At 42.2% G+C, this 20,687-nt stretch overlaps 2 protein-coding genes across 5 annotated transcripts in view; both read left to right on the forward strand.

Moving 5' to 3' along the window:
• Positions 1–9,316, forward strand: part of vangl1 (VANGL planar cell polarity protein 1) — a 33,627-nt gene extending 24,311 nt beyond the window's left edge. For all 3 annotated transcript variants that reach the window (XM_079619376.1, XM_079619375.1, XM_079619377.1), the window contains 3 exons: positions 2,729–2,864; positions 3,011–3,245; positions 7,217–9,316. In XM_079619376.1, the coding sequence (XP_079475502.1) occupies positions 2,729–2,864; positions 3,011–3,245; positions 7,217–7,477 (632 nt within the window). In that variant the 3' untranslated portion in view covers positions 7,478–9,316. The remainder of the gene's footprint in view (positions 1–2,728; positions 2,865–3,010; positions 3,246–7,216) is intronic.
• Positions 9,317–17,689: 8,373 nt separating this feature from the next.
• The window catches only part of LOC307002104 (interferon-induced GTP-binding protein Mx-like), a 28,074-nt gene continuing 25,076 nt past the window's right edge, over positions 17,690–20,687 (forward strand). Inside the window, exon 1 of one of the 2 annotated variants that reach the window (XM_079619374.1) lies at positions 17,690–17,768. The gene's annotated coding sequence lies outside the window, so the exon portion shown is untranslated. The remainder of the gene's footprint in view (positions 17,769–20,687) is intronic. The other variant, XM_079619373.1, reaches the window with a different exon arrangement.

Raw genomic sequence — 20,687 nt, forward strand, 5'->3', positions numbered from 1 at the left:
ACATATTTGTTTTGTACGGAGCCCCTAAAGGGACATGGTTGTGGGGAAAAAAGTGATTTGAGGGAAAATAAAAAAGAGGACTTTTGCGTCCTTTCACAAATGTTTTGCGTTCCCGGCAAACTTTGCGTTTGCTTGTAAATCCTTTGCGTTCCCCTGAGAAACTTTGTGTTCACCCGAGAAACTTTGTGTTCGCTCGCAAAACCTTTTGAGCTCTTTGCGAGCAAACGCAAAGTTTCTCGGTGGAACACCAAAGTTTTTGCGAGGGAATGCTAAATATTTGCAAGAGAATGCAGAAGCATTGACAAAAAAAATGTCCTCCATCTCATATTTCTTTCCTTCACCATGTCATTTTAGGGGCTCTGTAGTTTTGTATATGACCACCTTTGCTCTTCATCACTTATATCAACAATTGCCTCATTTATATCTATTTGTATCCCTCATTAGGAATTTTAATAGAAAGATTTGAGACTAAGTTGATACTTGGCATCAAGATTAAAAAGGTAACATTTTACATGCTTATTCCCCTGAGCTGTGAAAGAGCAACCTCTGAGCAATAATATTGTCTTAAACCTAAAAAACAACAACTGAAAAACAAACACTCATGCACACTTCTAATACAGATACGTGGCCGTTTAAATCGCCACCAACATCTAATAAATCTTCTGTGATTGTTTCTTTCTGCAGAGTTTAAAGCCAAACTGAAAAGCTATCTTTTCGATTGTAAGTTCGGACCGTGTAATGCATTCAAAAATCCTTTCACAGAAACAATGAATTGTCAAGTGCTCCACATGTCTTGGTTATTTGCTTGTGCATGCAGTCATTGTACACCGTGCACAAGGTCACAGACTCATCCAAAAAACAATCGAGAGATGCATTGAGAAATCCTTCTACATGTCTCAATTGCCATGAAGAAGACACTCATCTCTGCACTTATATGCTGTAAAAATATGAAAAATAAATGTAAATAACTACTTTCTCACCCCAGATCTCAAACACACCCAGTCTCTCTCCCTCTTTCTCTGTCACTGTTTGAACATGAATGATGTGCTGTCAGCACGAGAAATACACACACCATGATCCAGAGATGCATACTTGGGATCAAGATACCCCCTTAAGCACTCAAGCCTTCTTCATGCCTGGGGCTATCGAACCAGGCCAGGAATGTGTGTGTATGAGTGTGAGTGTGCACGTATATAAAAAACAGCACTGCGTAGCTCTTTTTGTGCTTTGCACGGATTGCCAGAGTATTAATAATGCATCACTAGGAAAAAAGATTCTCCCCGAAAAAAAATTCCACATCTCCTTTCTTCCAGGTTTGAAAGCCTTCTGAATACACTTAACTTGTTTTTGTCTGTGGGTATAATTATTGTTGTATCTTATTTCTCGTAATGGTCCTCCTTGGTGTTTGTGTTTGTATGTATTTTATTTCATTTTTTTGTCTTTGTCATGTTATTCACAAAAATCCACTGAGGAAGATTTAGTAAATGTGATTTCTGGAGGTGATTCATTGAGTTATAGTACGGATCACAGACCTGCCCTACAGAGGAGAGTCATCCTGCCCTTGTCATGCAGTATTAACCATATCTGTGACCTGAATATGGATAAATATGCATAAATTATTCTGTTCACCACATTACTATGCACACTCAGCTAATATGCATTACGTATAATCATCATAACCTGATTCCACATAAAGGTTTACTTGACTGCTAGTGGGCTTTTTGCAGTAGATATACAATATCGTTAAAAAGTTTGGGGTCTGTTTTTTTAAAATGTTTTTAAAAGAAGTTATATAAACGGTAATAAAAAAATCAATTTAAAATAACTGTTTTCTATTTATGTTTTGAAATTTAATTTATTCCCGTGATTCCTCTGAATTTTCAGCATCATTACTCCAGTCTTTAGTGTCGCATGATCCTCCAGAAATTATTCTAATATGATGATTTGCTGCTCAAGAATAAGACAATTTCTTATTACCAATGTTGTAAACATTTGTGCTGCTTAATTGTTTTGAACAAACCATGATAGTATTTATTCTTTAATGAATAGAAAGAAAAGCATTTATTTAAAACAGAAATCTTTTGTAACATTATAAATGTATTGACTGTCACTTTTGATCTATTTAATGCTTCCTTGCTGAATAAAAATATTAATTTCACACTGACCCCAACCTTTTTATGTTAGTGTATATGACCTGTCTTAGCCTGATGGAAAATAAACTGAATGATGACTGGATGTAAATAATAATAATTGTGATTAGATTGGTGATTTAAATTATCCTAAAGCATTGCTGACGTCTTTTTTTTTTTTCTGTCATCAATATTATCAAACAAAGAAACTGTTTTCTCATTTAGTGTAATATTCAGACTGTTTAAAAGACTACTATATTATCCTCATGAAAGTGCTTTTTAGTTATTACAGCTGTTAAATTACAATTTATATGATAATCTGCAACAGTATGAAGGCATGTACGGTATTTTTGATCAGGCATTACAATCCCTTGGCCTTGGGGTCCAAGTTTGATAGGAACGTGCATGACATCAGAAGGATAACTTTTGATAACACTATAAAAGCTTGACAGACTTCGCAATGGGTCAATTTTTTTGAAAGGTATCCGTTTTTCTTGTGATATGGAACAATGTCAAGATGACTTTTAGTCATTTTTTAGAATATTGAATTGTACTTGCATCTGTTCTCTCTCTCATAATGTTGATTTTTGTCTTTCCAGGTGCTGGAAGCGATGCTGCAACAGCTCAGTCTCGAGCTAAAATAGCAGCGGCCGCTCGACAGAGAGACACCAGCCACAATGAGCTGTACTACGAGGAAGCTGAGCATGATCGAAGAGTCCGAAAGCGCAAAGCACGGTAAGAGAAACAATAGAGTGGCAGAGTTTGTGGAACAAGAAGTATGAAAGTGATTCCAGATCATGCAGTAATATACAGTAAAGATATTTCAAATAGAGTTGTGGTTTTAATGAAACTACTGCAACTTAATATGCAACGTTTTCCAGGCTGGTGGTGGCCGTAGAGGAGGCGTTCACACATGTTAGACGGCTGCAGGAGGAGGAGAAAAAGAAGCCGCCGGGAGATGAGATGGATCCACGTGAGGCAGCACAGGCCATCTTCCCCTCCATGGCTCGAGCACTGCAGAAATACCTGCGCACCACCCGCCAGCAGCACTGCCACAGCATGGACAGTATTCAGGCCCACCTGGCGTTCTGCATTACAAACAACATGACCCCGAAGGTGAGACAAACACAGACACGCTTTCTCACAAAAGTGGGTGACATTAATCTAGACTTCTCCCATTTGACACCACCAAATGTCTGTCACAGGAGTCATGAGCACTTGCGCACATTCGATATGAGCGAGAGGGTTGTGTTGATTTTAAGTCATTCACATCTGTGTAAATGGGCAGATATTAATGACTTTATGGGCCCTATTTTAACGATCTGAAACGCAAGTGTCAAAGCGCAAAGCGCAAGTAACTTTGTGGGCGGATCCCGGCGCTGTTGCTATTTTCCCGGCGGATAAACGACTCTTGCGCCCGACGCAAATCTAAAAGGGGTTGGTCTGAAGTAGCTTCATTATTCATAGGTGTGGTTTGGGCGTAACGTGAAATAAACCAATCAGAGCGTCCTCTCACATTCCCTTTAAGAGCCGGCGCGCTTGTTCCATGGCGGATTGCTATTAGGCGGGTTTGCCGGCACACGCCAGGAGCAGTTCACAGCCAAAGAGACCGATGTTCTCGTCAGGGCCGTAAAACACAGAGAAGTGACACTGGGGATGATGGGAGAAACTCACTCAAATTAGCTTCGGTTAAACAGGCCTATAATTTGGGTAAATGTGTAGCCTAATCTAGATTTTTTTTTTTTTTTATCTAGATAGATCTTTTTCACATCTTCACGGACACAACCTCCCTCGTGTGTTAATATTTTTCCTTGTAATAAGGTATGATTTGCAAAAATGAAAACTGCTGCGTCTGTTTATAATTATTAGAGAATCAAAGTGGATGCGCGTTAACACACTACATTATGGCCAAGCACGCGCCCTTAAAATACCATATCACTAACGCGCAACGCGCCACTGTCTTTAGACTGTTTTTATCATGGTCAGTGGCGCAATTGCTTTCTAAAACTGGAAAATAGCACCATGGAAGTTTTGCGCCGGAACACGCCTCCTCTTTGCGCTGAACCGCCCCCGCGAGCGCAAGTTCATTCCCTAATTTACCGACGTGCGTCTGTGGAGGGAAAAGTCTGCTGTGCGCGGGTGCAAAATAGGAATGATACATGCGTCGGTGTTCAAAGTCAATTGCGCTGGGTGCAAGATAGGGCCCTATAAGTTATAACAACAACATACACTTAGTGCATTGTAGCACTAATTGTAACCTCACATATAAACTAAATATTTTCAGAAGCCTCCGATTAGGAATAACATTTGGAATGAAATAGATTTTTTTATGAGAGCAGTAGTATGCAATTAACTGAGCTGTTGACTGTTTATCTTCAGGAGGACACCCATTTTAACAAAAAATCATAAAAAATTCGCCAGCTACTATATTTTCAGCAATTTGTGAATTTTTACTTGCCCTGTGTTATTATATGAACCAGTTGTGCTTGCCTGGTTTCAAAACAAAAAATATAAATTAAATAATTTAGTTTGTGTAACAACTTTTTTGGAAAAAAAAATTGATTTACTATTCATTTTACATACATTTCCTTAATTATAAATATTTATATATATTTTTTGACATATTTAAAGGCATAATATTTATTTTATGCAAGCGACAACCTTCCTGTCTCTCTCTTGAAAATCAAGTGTAGCATCAGTTCTGGCAGGTCACGTTAGTCAAGCTCGCATCAGCTGACTCTCGGCTAATCCACGTCTACCTATAGCAGGGGTCGGCAAGTAATTTTGGCCGCGGGCCAATATTTTTTTTATCCAGTAGATGGCGGGCCAGCTACAAGGAATAGGCCTATTCGTTACGGTGAAATCACAAAATATAATGCACACAAACGTGTCCCTACTACTTGATATACAACCACTGATGAGCATAATCGGTTTTGATGAAGAAGAAGAAAAAACAACTATACGAATGCAGATTAGAACCCAAAACCTTTTAAACACTTGACGAAAGTTCTACCACTGGACCATTGAACCACACGAGAAAATGCCGCGGATACATCTTATTAACGATAAATTAAACCCCATGTAGGCTACTATTTAAATCGATTGTTGGACATGTTGTTGTACATCTATCTGATTTAGCATTGTATTACCAATGGACTGTACCAATACAGTCCAACTTTTTAACTTTATTCCTTTTTTAAAATGATTATTTACTCGGGACACACATAGGCTAACGTTACACACCTAAGGTTTAAGGAGGTCTGCGCGGGACTGTTTTTTCCCGTCCCGCTCCCACAAGGTTCAATTCAGCAACCGCTTAAAATACACTCTGTGTTCACCTGCTTTAAAAATTTAGATCTCGTTTTCAGAATCTCAAATCTCAAAAACAAGTCGTTTTTCATTTTTTTATTTTTTATTTTAATTTGGGGAAAAAAACGATTGAACGAATGATAGGCTACACAGCAGTGATGCGCGGGTCAATGTATAAACAACCCGTACCCGACCGACGTTTTCAACTAACCCGCCCGCAACTCGGACCACAAACAAAAGAAAGAAAATATTGTACCCAACCCGCTTCCACTTCCAGCTCTTATTCAAAAGTATACGCGCTCAACATGTAACAATTTACCTTACACTAAAAGAGTAAGGGAAAAGTAGGCTACATCACGCAAAACATAAGGTAACGGGCGGATCTGATACCTACTGGGGTGATTACAGACAGTGACTAGCTTACTTTTGGTTAAGAAACCCCTTAAATCAACAAAATAAACAATCAATCATACATGTATAAACTTAAAATAATTATACATTAACGAAAAGTCCACAATACCCAGGTTCAACAACGTGTATTGACAGATATATAAGGTTTATACCCCGTCGGGCAACACACAGATATTCAGCGCTGGAGGCGCGGCCGCGCTCCGATATAGATCAAACAAACATGGCATACCTTAACTCAATTCCACACACATTTAAACCCCAGAAACCAAATGTCCCAGCAGAACGAATACTCATTCAATCAAACATAAATTGTCCGGACTGAACTAGATGTCCTCCGCGAAGAGAAGGGAAAAAAATAAGGATTTCCCACTTTTTTTATCTCTATCTGCAGACTGAGCTCGTGCGTCATCCTCGCGCCATGTTATTCAGCCAATAAAGTGTAGACCTGTGTATTTCATAGAACATTGGGTCTAGTACTATATTACAAAGGTTTAATTGGCATCTTTATTTCAAACGACCCGACCGACCGCGACCCGAATATCATTAAAAATATTTTTGGATGACTCGTAACCGCGGGTGACCGCAGGCACTCGCTCATTTTGGATCAACGCATCACTGATAAACGGGGCCTATTTGTAAACCGTTATAGTAAAAAAAAAAAAAAAAAAAAAACGGATTTCCAAAATAATCCGGCGGGCCAGAAAATATTGCTGGCGGGCCAGTTTTGGCCCGCGGGCCGCCTGTTGCCGACCCCTGACCTATAGGAATACAGGCTGCAAAAGAGAGTCAATCCATGTTTACAGCAGAAAAAAATATGTTTACAGCTTCGTACAAAAAGTGTTTTTGGTCTGTATAGCTAAATTTGCCCTTCATGACAACTGTGAGGGGGGTGAATTTTTAATGGGGGTGAATATTCTTTCACAGTCTAGGATTTTATGTCATGAATTTAGTTTTTCATCATATTTCCCGTTCTTGTGTATGTACTCAATGGAAATGTAAATGATTTCCACTCACAATTTCTCCAATAAATGTTCGAAACTTCAACCGCAGTTAAAACTGACACACTCAGAAGAGAAGTGACAACCGTATTTACCGTAGTAGCAGTATGTACGTCAGTTTTGATGTCATTTTTACATTTGCATACTAAATTGTGATTGGTCTTTTCTTTCTCAATTAAACTGATCTGCCTGAACTACATACAATCAATCTCTGTCTCACAATTTAATTATTTACTCAAACATTTTTACTGATGTTTTAGGACAATTCTAATCGAATTTAAAATATTACACAACTTCTAATCAAATCAGCTCACTGTACAGTACTAGCAGATATCACTGAACAGAAATGATGCTGCTGTTCTCTGTTAGGCATTTCTGGAGAGCTATCTGATGGCTGGGCCCACGCTGCAGTACGGGAGAGAGTGCTGGCAGACCCGGCAGTGGACGCTGGTCAGCGAGGCGTCGGTCACCAGTCCCCTCCATCACGGCTCTGAGTTCCAGCTCAAATCGTCTGACTTCAGCTTAGTGGTCACAAGCAAAGCTATCCCTCACCTCAAACTCAGTGAGGAGTACGTCCACCCCAAGTCCCACAAGTTTGTACTACAGCTACAGTCCGAGACCTCCGTCTGATGGATTCAGTTGATTTTGTCCATATGGTTTTCTACGCTTGTAAATTTTGGACTAGTGCTATTTTGTTTGAAATTCTTTTTCACTTTTTCACAGTTTATAATATTGGATGTATTTTGATACAATATTTGTTACTGCCAAGAACAGAAGAGGAAAAAAAATGTATATCTGTATTGTATGTATCCGATTACCTAGTGCTGACTGGTTTGATTGTGTGTTTGTGCTGCTTTGTATGTTACTTTTTTGCAGAGAGCAAATGCTAATTACGTACTCTGATAAGCACCAGACCGAGGTATCATGGATAAAGTTTAGCTTTTTGTAAGTAGATATTGTTTATCATATCTATGTTTCTGAGGCATGTATGTTTTTTCAATTCATTGAAACATAAATGAGCATCATGTTAGAATTCCATGAGATTGTGGTAAGGTTGAAAATATCAGTTAGGGAGTTGGAATTGTCAATGCCGTAAATAGTGGCGTAAAAAGACAAACACACAAAATCATTCTCAGCCTGCTTGATTTCAACAATTGTTATATGTTTGGATAAAAAGGGGTAATATATTGAAGAAAACAGCCTTTCCTGTGTGATGAATAAATTGTGATTTGTAGTTCGCCTCTTTTGTGTGGTAATTAAATTGTTAATACAATATTTTTACATTTAATTAATTTTTTATCGTAATGCATCATCGATAAAGCAACGACTTGTGTTTATAAAATACAAGCCCATCAATGCTGCCTAACACATTTATAAACCTTGCTCTCGACTGTTTTTTTGTTCAAGCTTGAATTTTTTTTGCTTATATAGCAGAAAGAAAAAATAAACCTGTCATGCCTTTTTTTCTATTGCTCTAGTGATGATTTATTTTGTATTTAATGATACAGGACAATTATGTTTTATATTATTTCTACATTTTATAGCTGCTACAGTATATATTTTCCCATTGTGTATTGTCAGTTCTGTCCTATCTGATCATACAAACCCATCTAATTCAGTTTGTCAGAAATTAGTTATGATAAAGCTCAACAATCTATGCCATAACCCATTACGAATCAAAAATCAGTTTGTTTGAAATATTTCTCATCAGTGTTACATTTTTTAAGGAGAAATATCGCAGATTTAATTTCCTGAAGATCCTGGTTTTATTAAAAGAAGTTCTACAGAACCTTTCAGTTCCTCTTAAACAGTAGAAGCATACTTTTTTTATCTGAAAGTTTAATATGAAACATTAACAATTTTGATCCTTTTCACAGTGTCATATTTGTTGCAAATCTCAGAAGTTTTGAAATGTTCAAATTATCTTTAAAGAAGAGTCTCAGAGTCGATGCTTTGCCTCATTGTGTCAATGTAAATCAAAGCCTTTCGAGGAGCCAGGAAAAAAAAGAAGCTTAGAGCGAAAATGTTTAAAACAAGGTTTCCCTTTTCAAATATACATTTCTGTGTTTTACTCTTACTTTTGCTGTAATGAATAGTGGCAATGTTTTCTGGCCTAAGACTTAAATCAAATCAAATCCTCCAAAGTTCCTGATTGTAAAACGATTCATATTGGACAAACATGTTGGGTATTTCTTACATTATATGTTCAGCAAGACGTTTATGATTTGTGGTGGATTCTTAGTCACTTTCAAACTGGAATTTGTTGTTGTCTTTAGAATTGTAACCTATATATATATATGTATGTATATAAGTATGGAATATTTCATGTATTAAAACTGTACTATATGTATATATTTATTTATTAGTGTATGTAGTTTACAATCATTTTTGTGTACACCTCTGCATGTGCATATTACTGTAATCACCATCATTTCCACTGTGGATATAAAAATATAAAACTTTTTTGGACAGTTGAATTGTATTCAAATGGATTGTCTAGAGATGTCTGAAATGGACTGTGAGACAAAGGAGCAAGAAGGCAAATTAATGTTCTGATTCTGATTAATAATTGAGCAGCCCTTTCATTTGTCACATGCTGATTGTCATTGTTATGGTCAGTGAACAATTGAGGCTAAGCATATTTATTTTTAGTATGCTTTTTAGTCCCTGTCCTAAACATAATGTTGATCCTGCCATTTACACTAGAACCATCTTTGTTATATAAATAGCTGACTGAAACCTGCTAGTTAACAACCCATCTTGGTTACACTTTATTTCGATAGTCCACTTTAGACATTCTACTAACTGTAACTTTTCAAATACATGTCAACTAACTGTCATTAGAGTATTAGTAGACTTTAGACTGTCAGTACCGGTTAGGTGTTAGGGTTCGGGTAAGGAGAATAAGTTGACTTGTAGTTGTCAAATTATAGTCAGTAGCATGTATGTTAGGGGACCAACAAAATAAAGTGTTAGCAAATTTTAAGCTGACAGTCTAATACTCTAATGAGAGTTAGTTGACATGTAGTTGCAAAGTAACTTAGTAGAATGTCTAAAGTGGGCTATCGAAATAAAGTATTACCCAAATCTTTAATGTACATATTTTATCTGTATTATCAGTAAGTCAACAGCAATGCTATAATTTTTATAAACTGACTAATCCATTGACATCCTGTCAAGTGAAATGTGTTTAAGCATTTACATTTTGACAATGTTGATTTGACCTTTTTGCTGGGGTCGGTATAATCCAGATTTATTTATTTTTTTATTTTTTTGGTATCCCAAACCAACTAAAAAGTTTTGAACAACACAAACTGATGATTTGAACCAAACTTTTCAAGATTTGATCCAATCCGATAGCCGAAATCTGATCAGATTATTTTTGAACAACTGGGCCTTGGAGAATCTCCAGGGATTCTGAACTTGTGATTTTACATACACAAACCTGCCCTTTGGGTTTTTCAAAACTTTGAACTCGGTTTGGGATCGATTTGATCCAAAAAAACAGGATTATCCTGATCACATCAGAAGGGTGGATTTTTCTAACCAAATAAAATCGGATCTTTTAAGTGAATGATCACAAAATCAATGTTCACTGATGATATACTGATCAATGTTTACTGATCACATGATATATATATACTGAATGAAGTATGTCACATCTAATGAGATATGGTAGCCTAAGCAAAAAACAAACAAAAAAATCTCAAAGCTGTCAAATAAATGTCCCTGTTGCTCACAGCTCTATAATTCCACAGTATATTAATGTCAATTCCGTCTGCCACAACAGCAGTTTCTACAGGAGCAGGCACAGTTCAGATATCTGAAAATATAATTTTGACTAGTCTAAATTAAATTAGGGATATCTCTAATTACATTTGTGTATGTATGATATGTCAGTTGCAGATATCTTGAATAGTATACCAGTCCAAAAGTATAGAGATATCTCGAATTAAATTTCTTACTAGTCCTTTTACAATTGCAGATATCTCTAATCATAATTAAGACTAGTCAAAGTACAATTGTAACCATCTAAAATATATTTATGGATAGTCAAACAATGTGCCAATTTCTCCTGCTATGTGATGTGTTCACTTAAGATGTCGATAAAAGACGTCGTCTGGCGTTACAAAACGTACTCGGTTACTAACGTAACCTCGGTTCTCTCTAGGAGAGGGAACGAGTACTGCGTCGAAAGAACGCTACGGGAAAGATATTTCTTTGTCGAGATTGAAGCCTAAAATTAATCCTTAATTTTGTAATATTGTAAAACGCTTTTCTGAAGCATACAACCTAGGCGGAGCAATACAGCTCACCCATTGGCTGCTCTGCCAGAAAAGCACAGCCTATGCGAGGCCAGAGACGCTGACCAATGAGGACGCTTCGCGCCCTTCTGCGTCACCTCCCGCCCAAACAGGCGTGGCCTAGGCCTATAAATACGAGCATAGCTGTCTAACACGCAGATTTTCGTCAATGAAGCGACGCAGCGTGGACACGCACGGCCATGAGACGCAGTACTCGTTCCCTCTCCTAGAGAGAACCGAGGTTACGTTAGTAACCGAGTACGTTCTCTTACGTAGAGTTCTCTCGTACTGCGTCGAAAGAACGCTACGGGAACCCTATGCAAACCGCCGTGCGTGTTCTTGGATCGACACAGACACCTAAGGGCGCGCGCGCCCTGGTATACAAGCGCCTACCCCAAGAAGTATAGGGAGAGCGGCTAAAATAGCATCATCCCTTATAGTAGTGCCTCTTAAGGCATAATAGCATATATATGTAATATAGATATATATGAGGGGTAATAGCATGCTCATGGGACACATTGTCAGTGAGTGATGCTTAAACATTGAAGTGACCTGGGCCGCAGCGCGGGGCAGGAACACTTATACATATTAACATTGAAGTGACCTGGGCCGCAGCGCGGGGCAGGAACACTTATACATTTTAAACATTGAAGTGACCTGGGCCGCAGCGCGGGGCAGGAACACTTACACATAGTCTTCTAGACCGAGAGCAGTTTAGCCTGCAACGCAGGAATCTCTAGGTTATAGAACCTAATAAATGTAGACGGGGAGGCCCAGCCTGCCGCCATACAGATATCTTGTAACGAGATTCCGCTATACCAAGCCCATGAAGAGGCCATGCCTCTCGTGGAATGTGCTCTGATGCCCAAAGGGCATTCCAAGCCTCTAGATGCGTAGGCTAGCGCAATGGCGTCCACTACCCATCGAGACAGACTCTGTTTCGTTGCGGCTCGTCCCTTGGAGCGCCCGCTGAACGAAACAAAGAGCTGCTCCGTCTGTCGAAAAACAGCGGAGCGGGACACGTAAGCTCTTAATGCCCTGACCGGGCAAAGGGAGCTATTTCCGTCCTCTGAGGCCGGCAGGGCCGACAGGGAGATGACCTGAGCCCTGAACGGTGTGTTGAGGGACTTAGGCACGTACCCATGCTTCGGTTTCAATACGACTATAGAGTCGTTTGGCCCGAACTCCATACAAGAAGCTCTCACTGAGAGCGCTTGCAAGTCTCCCACACGCTTCACTGAAGCGAGAGCCAAAAGAAACACGGTCTTGAGAGACAGGTGTTTCATGTCAACTGAGTGAATAGGCTCGAAAGGGGCCCCTTTCATAGCGTTCAACACTGTAGAAAGGTCCCAAACGGGGACTGAAGGAGGCCTTGGAGGGTTTAACCTCCTGGCGCCTCTCAGGAAGCGGACCACCAGGTCGTTCCTGCCTAGTGAACGGCCAAGCGTTGGATTAACGAACGCTGATATGGCAGCCACATAGACTTTGAGCGTGGATGGGGTTCTTCCCTTATCCTTATCTCCGGTTCTCCACACTGAAGTGGTGACAGACCTTGATCTGAACACCATCCAGAGAACACCGACCATTTGGAAGCGTAGAGCCGTCTAGTAGACGGAGCCCTAGCTTGTTCGATCGTGTCTAACACTCCTCTTGGGAGGTTAGCGGGTACCCGTTTATGGCCCATACGTGTAGGGACCAAAGCTCGGGGTGAGGATGCAGAATCGAGCCCTTGGCCTGTGAGAGGAGGTCTCTCCTCACTGGAATCGGCCACGGGGCAGTACTTTTCAGTCGCATCAAAGCTGGGAACCAGGTCTGATTCGTCCAGAATGGAGCAACTAGCAGTACTGAGCATCCGCTCTCCTTGATACGCTCCAGCACTTGAGGCAGGAGTGAGACAGGAGGAAAAGCATAGAGCGGGCGGCGGGGCCAGACTCTGGCCAGCGCGTTCGCGCTCTTCGAAAAGAATTCTGGGCAGTGAGCGTTTTCCTGGTTTGCAAACAGGTCTATTTCCGCTCTGCCGAACGTTTTCCACAGCAGACGCACTGTCTGTGTGTGTAGGGACCACTCTCCCGTAGGAACGTTGTCCCGTGAGAGTCTGTCCGGGCCTACGTTCAAGTGGCCTGGCACGTGCATTGCTCTTAACGAGCGCAGGTTGTGCTGGGCCCACACCAGTATGCGTTCCGCTAACCTGAATAGGTTCCGGGATCTCACGCCACCCTGGCGGTTTATGTAGGCTACTACCGACATGTTGTCCGAGCGGACCAGGACGTGGTGTCCTTTTATCCGGGGACAGAAGCGCCTCAGCGCAAAGTCCACTGCCATCATTTCCAGGCAGTTTATGTGCGGTAGTTTGGCTCGCTCTGCCCACTGGCCAAAGAGCGGTCTGCCGTCGAGCAGTGCTCCCCAGCCTGAGGTGGACGCGTCCGTGGACACCACCTTCAGGCTCGAGGAAGTCCCCAGGCTTACACCTGACCGGTACCAGTCTGACGCTCTCCATGGTGTCAGGGCTGAAATGCATTCCTGAGTGACCTTGAGGCGATAACGACCGTGTAACCATGCTCGGCGCGGTACGCGCGCTCTCAACCAGAACTGTAGTGGGCGCATGCGCAGCAGGCCCAACTGCAGCACTGTTGAGGCTGAGGCCATGAGGCCCAGCATTTTCTGAAATCTCCTGAGTGGCACTATGTGGCCGCTGAGGAAGGATTTCGCCATTTGCAGGGTATTTCGCCTGCGCTGTGATGACAGCTGTGCTGTCATAGACAGTGAGTTCAGATCCAGTCCTAAAAAGGAGATCCTTTGACTGGGAAACAGTGAACTTTTCTCCCAATTGACTCTCAGACCTAAGCACTCGAGGTGATCGAGTATTAGTGTCTTGTGGTGAGCGAGTTCTGACGGCGATTGAGCCAGAATTAGCCAATCGTCCAAATAGTTCAGAATTCGAACGCCCCGGAGTCTCAGGGGTGCCAGCGCCGCGTCCATGCACACTGTAAATGTACGAGGTGCTAGAGACAGGCCGAATGGCAGGACTGTGTACTGATATGCCCGGCCCTCGAAGGCGAATCTCAAAAATCGCCTGTGACGTGACGCAATTTGTATGTGAAAATACGCGTCTTTCAGATCTATTGCCATAAACCAGTCTCCTCGGCGAATTTGCGCGAGGATACTTCTGGTCGTGAGCATTCTGAACTTCCGCTTTGTTAGCGTTTTGTTCAGACGCCTTAGATCTAAAATGGGTCTGAGACCCCCGTCTTTCTTCGGTACCAGGAAATATCTGCTGTACAGGCCCCCTTCGCTCTGAGCTTGAGATAAAGGCTCTATGGCCCCTTTGCTCAATAGCTTCGCTATTTCGGCTCGAAGTAGATGTGCTACTTCTGTTTTTACCGTGGTTTCGACTTTTCCCGTGAAACGGGGAGGGCGTCGATGAAACTGTAGCGAATAGCCTCTTTTTATAGTCTCTAGCACCCATTCTGAGACCCCGGGTAGTCCTTCCCATGCATCTGCACGTGTGACTAGGGGTTGAATGTAATCTGGGCTCTGGTCGCGAAATGGCGGCGACACGAGAGCAACCGTGTGCTGTAACATGGACGCCGTGGCGTCTGAGGCGGGGGACATGTTTAACACAGTATGCGTCCCGCGCGCGCTCGACTCTCTGAGTTGAGAGAGAGAGCACGCGGGGCGAGCCCTACGGGGCTCGTTATGTTTGTGAATAAACGTGGGCGCTTGGTAGCGGGCACATTTATAACACCGGGGACACTGTGTTTGTGTACTGACTGACCGTTCGTTAGTTTCGTTTTTACAGAAACCGCGGAACGTGCAGTGTGTAGTGGTTGTGGGCACTGGACAGTGGGCACGCTCACTACACGTAAAGCACAATCGGTGTGAGCCGATTTTATGTGTGCAAACCCTGTGTTGAACGGGGCTGTGCTTGCACGGGTTGAAAAACCGGGCTCTGGTCGCGAAATGGCGGCGACACGAGAGCAGTCGTGTGCTGTAACATGGGCGCCATTGCAGCGTGATGCGGGGGCGCGCTTAATCGAGCGGGCAGCCCGCGCGCGCTCTCAGCTCTCTCAGCTGAAAGAGAGAGCGCGCGGTGCGAGCCCCGTACGGCTCGGCATGTTTGAGAATAAATGTGGGTGCGTGAACGCGGGTACATTTATAGCACTGGGAAGTACTGTCTATTAGAACTGACTGACCGTGCATTGGTTTCGTTTCATAGAAACCGTGACATGTAGCTTGTAGTGATTGTGGGCGCTTGAAAACGGGCACGCTCACTACATATAATGCACAATCGAAATGAGTCGATTTATGTGTGCAAGCCCTGTATTGTGCGGGGCTGTGCTTGTGTGTACAGATGGGCACTGGGTCGTGGGCATACAGTTACACACATTACATCATCGGCCATGGCCGGGACACCGTGTAGCACAGAGAGTACTGTCTATCAGAACCGACTGACCGTACATTCGTTTCGTTTTTACAGAAACCACGGGACATGCAGTGTGTAGTGATTGTGGGCACTGAAAAGCGGGCACGTTCACTAACTTACATGTGAAGCACAACCGACATGAGTCGATTTTATGTGTGCAAGCCCTGTATTGTGTAGGGCTGTGCTTGTGTGTACGAATGGGCACTAGGTCGTGGGCATTACGGATACACACATTACACCATCGGCCGTGGCCGGAACACCAGTAAATACATTTTCAGATTTACCTGGGGCGTCGTGAAAACGGCGTCTGTGTGCAGGCAAACGGGCATTGATGCCGATTTGGTGACTGCAAAAATACACTGGCACGGTCGCGAATGTTGGGACTGTGCGAGCGAGACATTTTAGTGAAATCCGGCCGCGGCGGGATTTTAACACTGTAGCTTTCCTCGAAGCAGAAATGCGCATCCTGGCTGAAAACGGGGCTTTCCGGGACTCCGCGATTTCTTCGTGAATTCAGGAAGAAAAAGGCGCGGGTCGTGAGGACGGTAACGTACGTTCCTCTGCAGAAAAGCAGCCGTCCAGCCGGTAAGCGCATCGATGCTGGTCTTTCTCCGTCGACGCTCACGAGCGGCGGGGGAGGGGAGATCCTCGGAGCTCGCCCATCCCTCGCTACCCGAAGCGAGGAGAGAACAGCAGTCGTCCTCCACAGACACGGCTTCATCTTCCTCGTCCATGACGGACGCGGTGGCACACAGCGGCCCTTGTCCGTCGGTCAGAGAGTCCAGCGAAGCGGGCGGAGGAGCTAGCGGCAGCAGCGGCGAGCACCTCGTGGTGGAGGGAGGTTCCGGGCTCCGCTGAGCACGGCGCTTTTCACGGCGCGGCACTACAGCGGGCGGAAAAGATGCAGCTTCAGTAAATGAACGCCAGGCGAGTCCGCAGAGTCACCGTAGGCATCAAATCACAGTGATGGCAGCCGCCATCGACGAGAGCTGAAGCTGCGTGATACTCACAGGCAGGAAACACAACACGTGGTCCCCGTCGCTGAGCGGGGCTCTACACGAGCCACAGGAGGTGCGAGACATCTTGAAAAAGACGCTCGGCTCTTTTAGTGTGGAAAAACTGTGTGACGCGACGGCGAACACACACACAAAACACACACACATAATGTAAAGGATATTCCACGCCGGAGAAGCGCAGCAGGGAACGGCGGCTGAAGGCGGCGATGACCAGCGGCTTCAGGTAAGGGCTCGTCCTGCTGAGGTGCTTGTATCCAAACGGCTGTGGCGGCTCGAATCAATCCAGCGATGCGTGCAGCTTCGTTGAATTTAAGAAAATCGGCGTGTTAGACAGCTATGCTCGTATTTATAGGCCTAGGCCACGCCTGTTTGGGCGGGAGGTGACGCAGAAGGGCGCGAAGCGTCCTCATTGGTCAGCGTCTCTGGCCTCGCATAGGCTGTGCTTTTCTGGCAGAGCAGCCAATGGGTGAGCTGTATTGCTCCGCCTAGGTTGTATGCTTCAGAAAAGCGTTTTACAATATTACAAAATTAAGGATTAATTTTAGGCTTCAATCTCGACAAAGAAATATCTTTCCCGTAGCGTTCTTTCGACGCAGTACGAGAGAACTCTACGTAAGAGAACAACCCCTTCAGTGGACCGAAATTGGACGTCCAAAAATGTCATAGAAAAGACGTCACTCCGACGCCACATTGCACAGTGTGATGTGCACACACGCCACATTGCACAATGCCATCCCGGCATGATAGCTAGGCTATGTGTTTCTCATAGTTTAACATGTCCATATGTATGACTCAACATTCAGATTTAAGAATAAGATATATTTTTTTCCCCAAGATTTTTTATAGGCTAAGTGGAAATGTAGGCTTCGTTTAAGTCGTTTTAAGTACCTAAACTGAAAGTAAAGAGTAATCTGAAACTAGACATGAGCTCTGCAAAAGTTGTAGCCTATATGAACAAATTGATAACTAAAGAAACAGCCCCACGAAACCATGAAATGAAAGCAAAATAACCACTCTTTTACAAACAAATGGAACTTTATTGTGCGCACCAGAATTTCATCTAGCCTACATTGTGCAGTTTCAAATGAAAGGAAAGTGAAACTTAAGCGTTTATAACACGGTCAGCGTCTCAGCGCATCGCACATCACAGAGGCGCCGTTGGAGAACTGAGTGACAGAGTGAGTAGCCTACCTGCCTTCTCATATCAACTATATTCTATTCTTTCTCAATTGAAAGGACTCACATTGGCTATACAAAACGGAGTGGAGCGACTTTCTGCGCTCAAATCGCCTAGTATGATTCCTTTACATTTAATAATAATGATTATCCTGGTTGTAAGCAAACTTGACAAACTGTAAACGTGTCCTTCAAATATCTGATCCGATTAATCTTTTATGAATCGTTAAAATGTCGGTTACAGTAAGTTAAACCTAAACAACCTAAAAACGTCGGTGTATGAATGGGTGAATGTGAGGCAAAATGTAAAGCGCTTTGGTGGCCAATGGCCATTGGGTCTGTGAAAGCGCTATATGAATGCAGTCCATTTAGGCTACCATAAAAAAAAAAAACTTTTTTTTTTACCACATTCCACCTACCGCACCCAATACTAACCAACTGCAGAACCGCAGAACCATACGTCATAGCAGTGTGAGGACGACAGTATTATAGCCAGCCTGACAGTCTGATGCCGGAAGTGGGCGGAGAAAGGCGTTATTTTCAAACAACGTTATTTTAAAGATTTTTTTTAAACGATTTAATGGAAAATATATACTTTATATATATATCAAATATTATAAAAGATACGAATTTTGCTTTTTCCTATTAACAAAATACAATATAGGCTAACTTACTAGCTAGGTCTATAATATTAATAGTTTTTTTTAAAGTTAAAATTATAGGCTACTCTATCCATTTGTTTCGTTTGATTATAAATATTCAATAGTAATTAAATTAATTAAATAAAAAAAATGTATATAAAACAAAATCAAACCAAAGAAAATAAATCTTATAAAAGTTATGCAGGCACACATTTAACAATAATTGTCAAGTGACAAGTAAATAAAAACTCCATGCGTTAATCCTGAGGCGCCCTTTTTGTTAGCAGTATTTTTAAACCGTAAAAATGGGACAAATTGAATACAAGAGCCTTTCATGTTTCGTTTCTAGTTCAAATAAGACATGGAAGTTTTTATTTACGAGTGTCATGACGAAAGGCGCCTCAGGATTAACGCATGGAGTTTTGATTTATTTTATTTATTTGTCACTTAAAGGGTTAGTTCACCCAAAAATGAAAATAATGTCATTAATGACTCACCCTCATGTCGTTCTAAGCCCGTAAGACCTCGATCCGTTCATCTTCAGAACACAGTTTAAGATATTTTAGATTTAGTCCGAGAGCTTTCTGTCCCTCCATTGAAGCTGTATATACAGTATACTGTCCATGTCCATAAAGTTAATAAAAACATCACAGTAGTCCATGACATCAGTGGGTTAGTTAGAAGTTTTTGAAGCATCGAAAATACTTTTTGGTCCAAAAATAACACAAAATAAGACTTTATTCAGCATTGTATTCTCTCCCGGGTCTGTTGCCAATCCTTCACAGTTACGCTGATGGCGTAAGACGCTGATGACGTGTTATCTGGTGCGCCCGAGCTTCATTTATAGACTGAGGGAGACGCACGCTGTAAAAGTGTCTCATCCGCGACATGCACATTTACGCACCATTAAAAAAATGATATCCACGCAAACAATGTAGAATAGCTTGAATATAGCGTGCGTCTCCCTCAGACTGTAAACGAAGCTCGGGCGCACCAGATAACACGTCATCAGCGTCTTACGTCAGCAGCGTCACTGCGGAGTCCTGAACGCAGATTGACAACAGACCAGGGAGAGAATACAATGCTGAATAAAGTCTTATTTTGTGTTATTTTTGGACCAAAAAGTATTTTCGATGCTTCAAAAACTTCTAACTAACCCACTGATGTCACATGGACTACTTTGATGATTTTTTTATTACCTTTATGGACATGGACAGCTGGTAAGTCCCGCCCCCTCCGTAAAACCCCGCTGGACCTCAAAGTTGAAAAAGCGTCAATGCAAGTGAATGGGAGAAAATAATTATTTTCTGGTCCCGTTTGAATTGTGCCATTAATGTGAACATATGTTGTCTGTGAATTTTTTATATAATCTTTCATGTTACAAGTTTGACAGTATATGATTCGTCGGCTAGCAGTTGTGGAAAAGACATAACGAGAAAGACTACATGTCGCCTATGTGACGTCACCCCATAAAGTTGACTTACCCGTGATTTTCGCCAACCTCAACGATTTTGTCCTCTCCCTGAAAGAAGGCGGTGAAGTGCACCAAAGACAGCCATGTCTAGCGGGATCCGTGAGCTAGAGCCGTGAGCTAGTGGTGTTGACGTTTCAAACGCGCCGAAAGCAGCGAAGAGTTGTAGTCCACAAAGTGCTCTCACACAAAGTCTACCCGTATCAAACTTCTACCCGCTAAATTGTAGCATTCTTCACACGAAAGATTATATAAAAAATTCACAGACAACATATGTTCACATTCATGGCACAATTCAAACGGGACCAGAAAATAATTATTTTTTCCCATTCACTTGCATTGACGCTTTTTCAACTTTGAGGTCCAGCGGGGTTAGCGGAGGGGGCGGGACTAGAGCTCGGGATCGTTTCGTCACGTCGCAATGCATTGTGGGAATCACGGTACGGAAGTAGATGTACTGTATAGTAGGGAGTAGGTAATTCAAATTGTAACGTTGGTCATTTGATAATATTAGGTTTAATTTAGGTTATTTTAAGGAAAATGGTTCAGTATTGCTGTATTGTGACCTGCTGTAATCGGTCTCACGGTCGACGGCAAATAAATCATGTTAGTTTTCACCATTTTCGAACTTGGAAAAAAACGCAATGAGACTTGGTGTCTGAAAATACAAAGAGGCGTCGGATGGCTTGGGTCGCCACTGTACGGAGGAAAACCATCACCTTTAAAGCAATAAAAACTATTTAATTTGAAACTATTTAAAGTATGATGTAATTAAAGTATTTATTTTGGTGAACGGTGGGTTGTGTCTG

This window comes from Phoxinus phoxinus, assembly GCF_949152265.1.
Source record: "Phoxinus phoxinus genome assembly, chromosome: 7".
In the NCBI taxonomy this organism is placed as follows: Eukaryota; Metazoa; Chordata; class Actinopteri; order Cypriniformes; family Leuciscidae; genus Phoxinus; species Phoxinus phoxinus.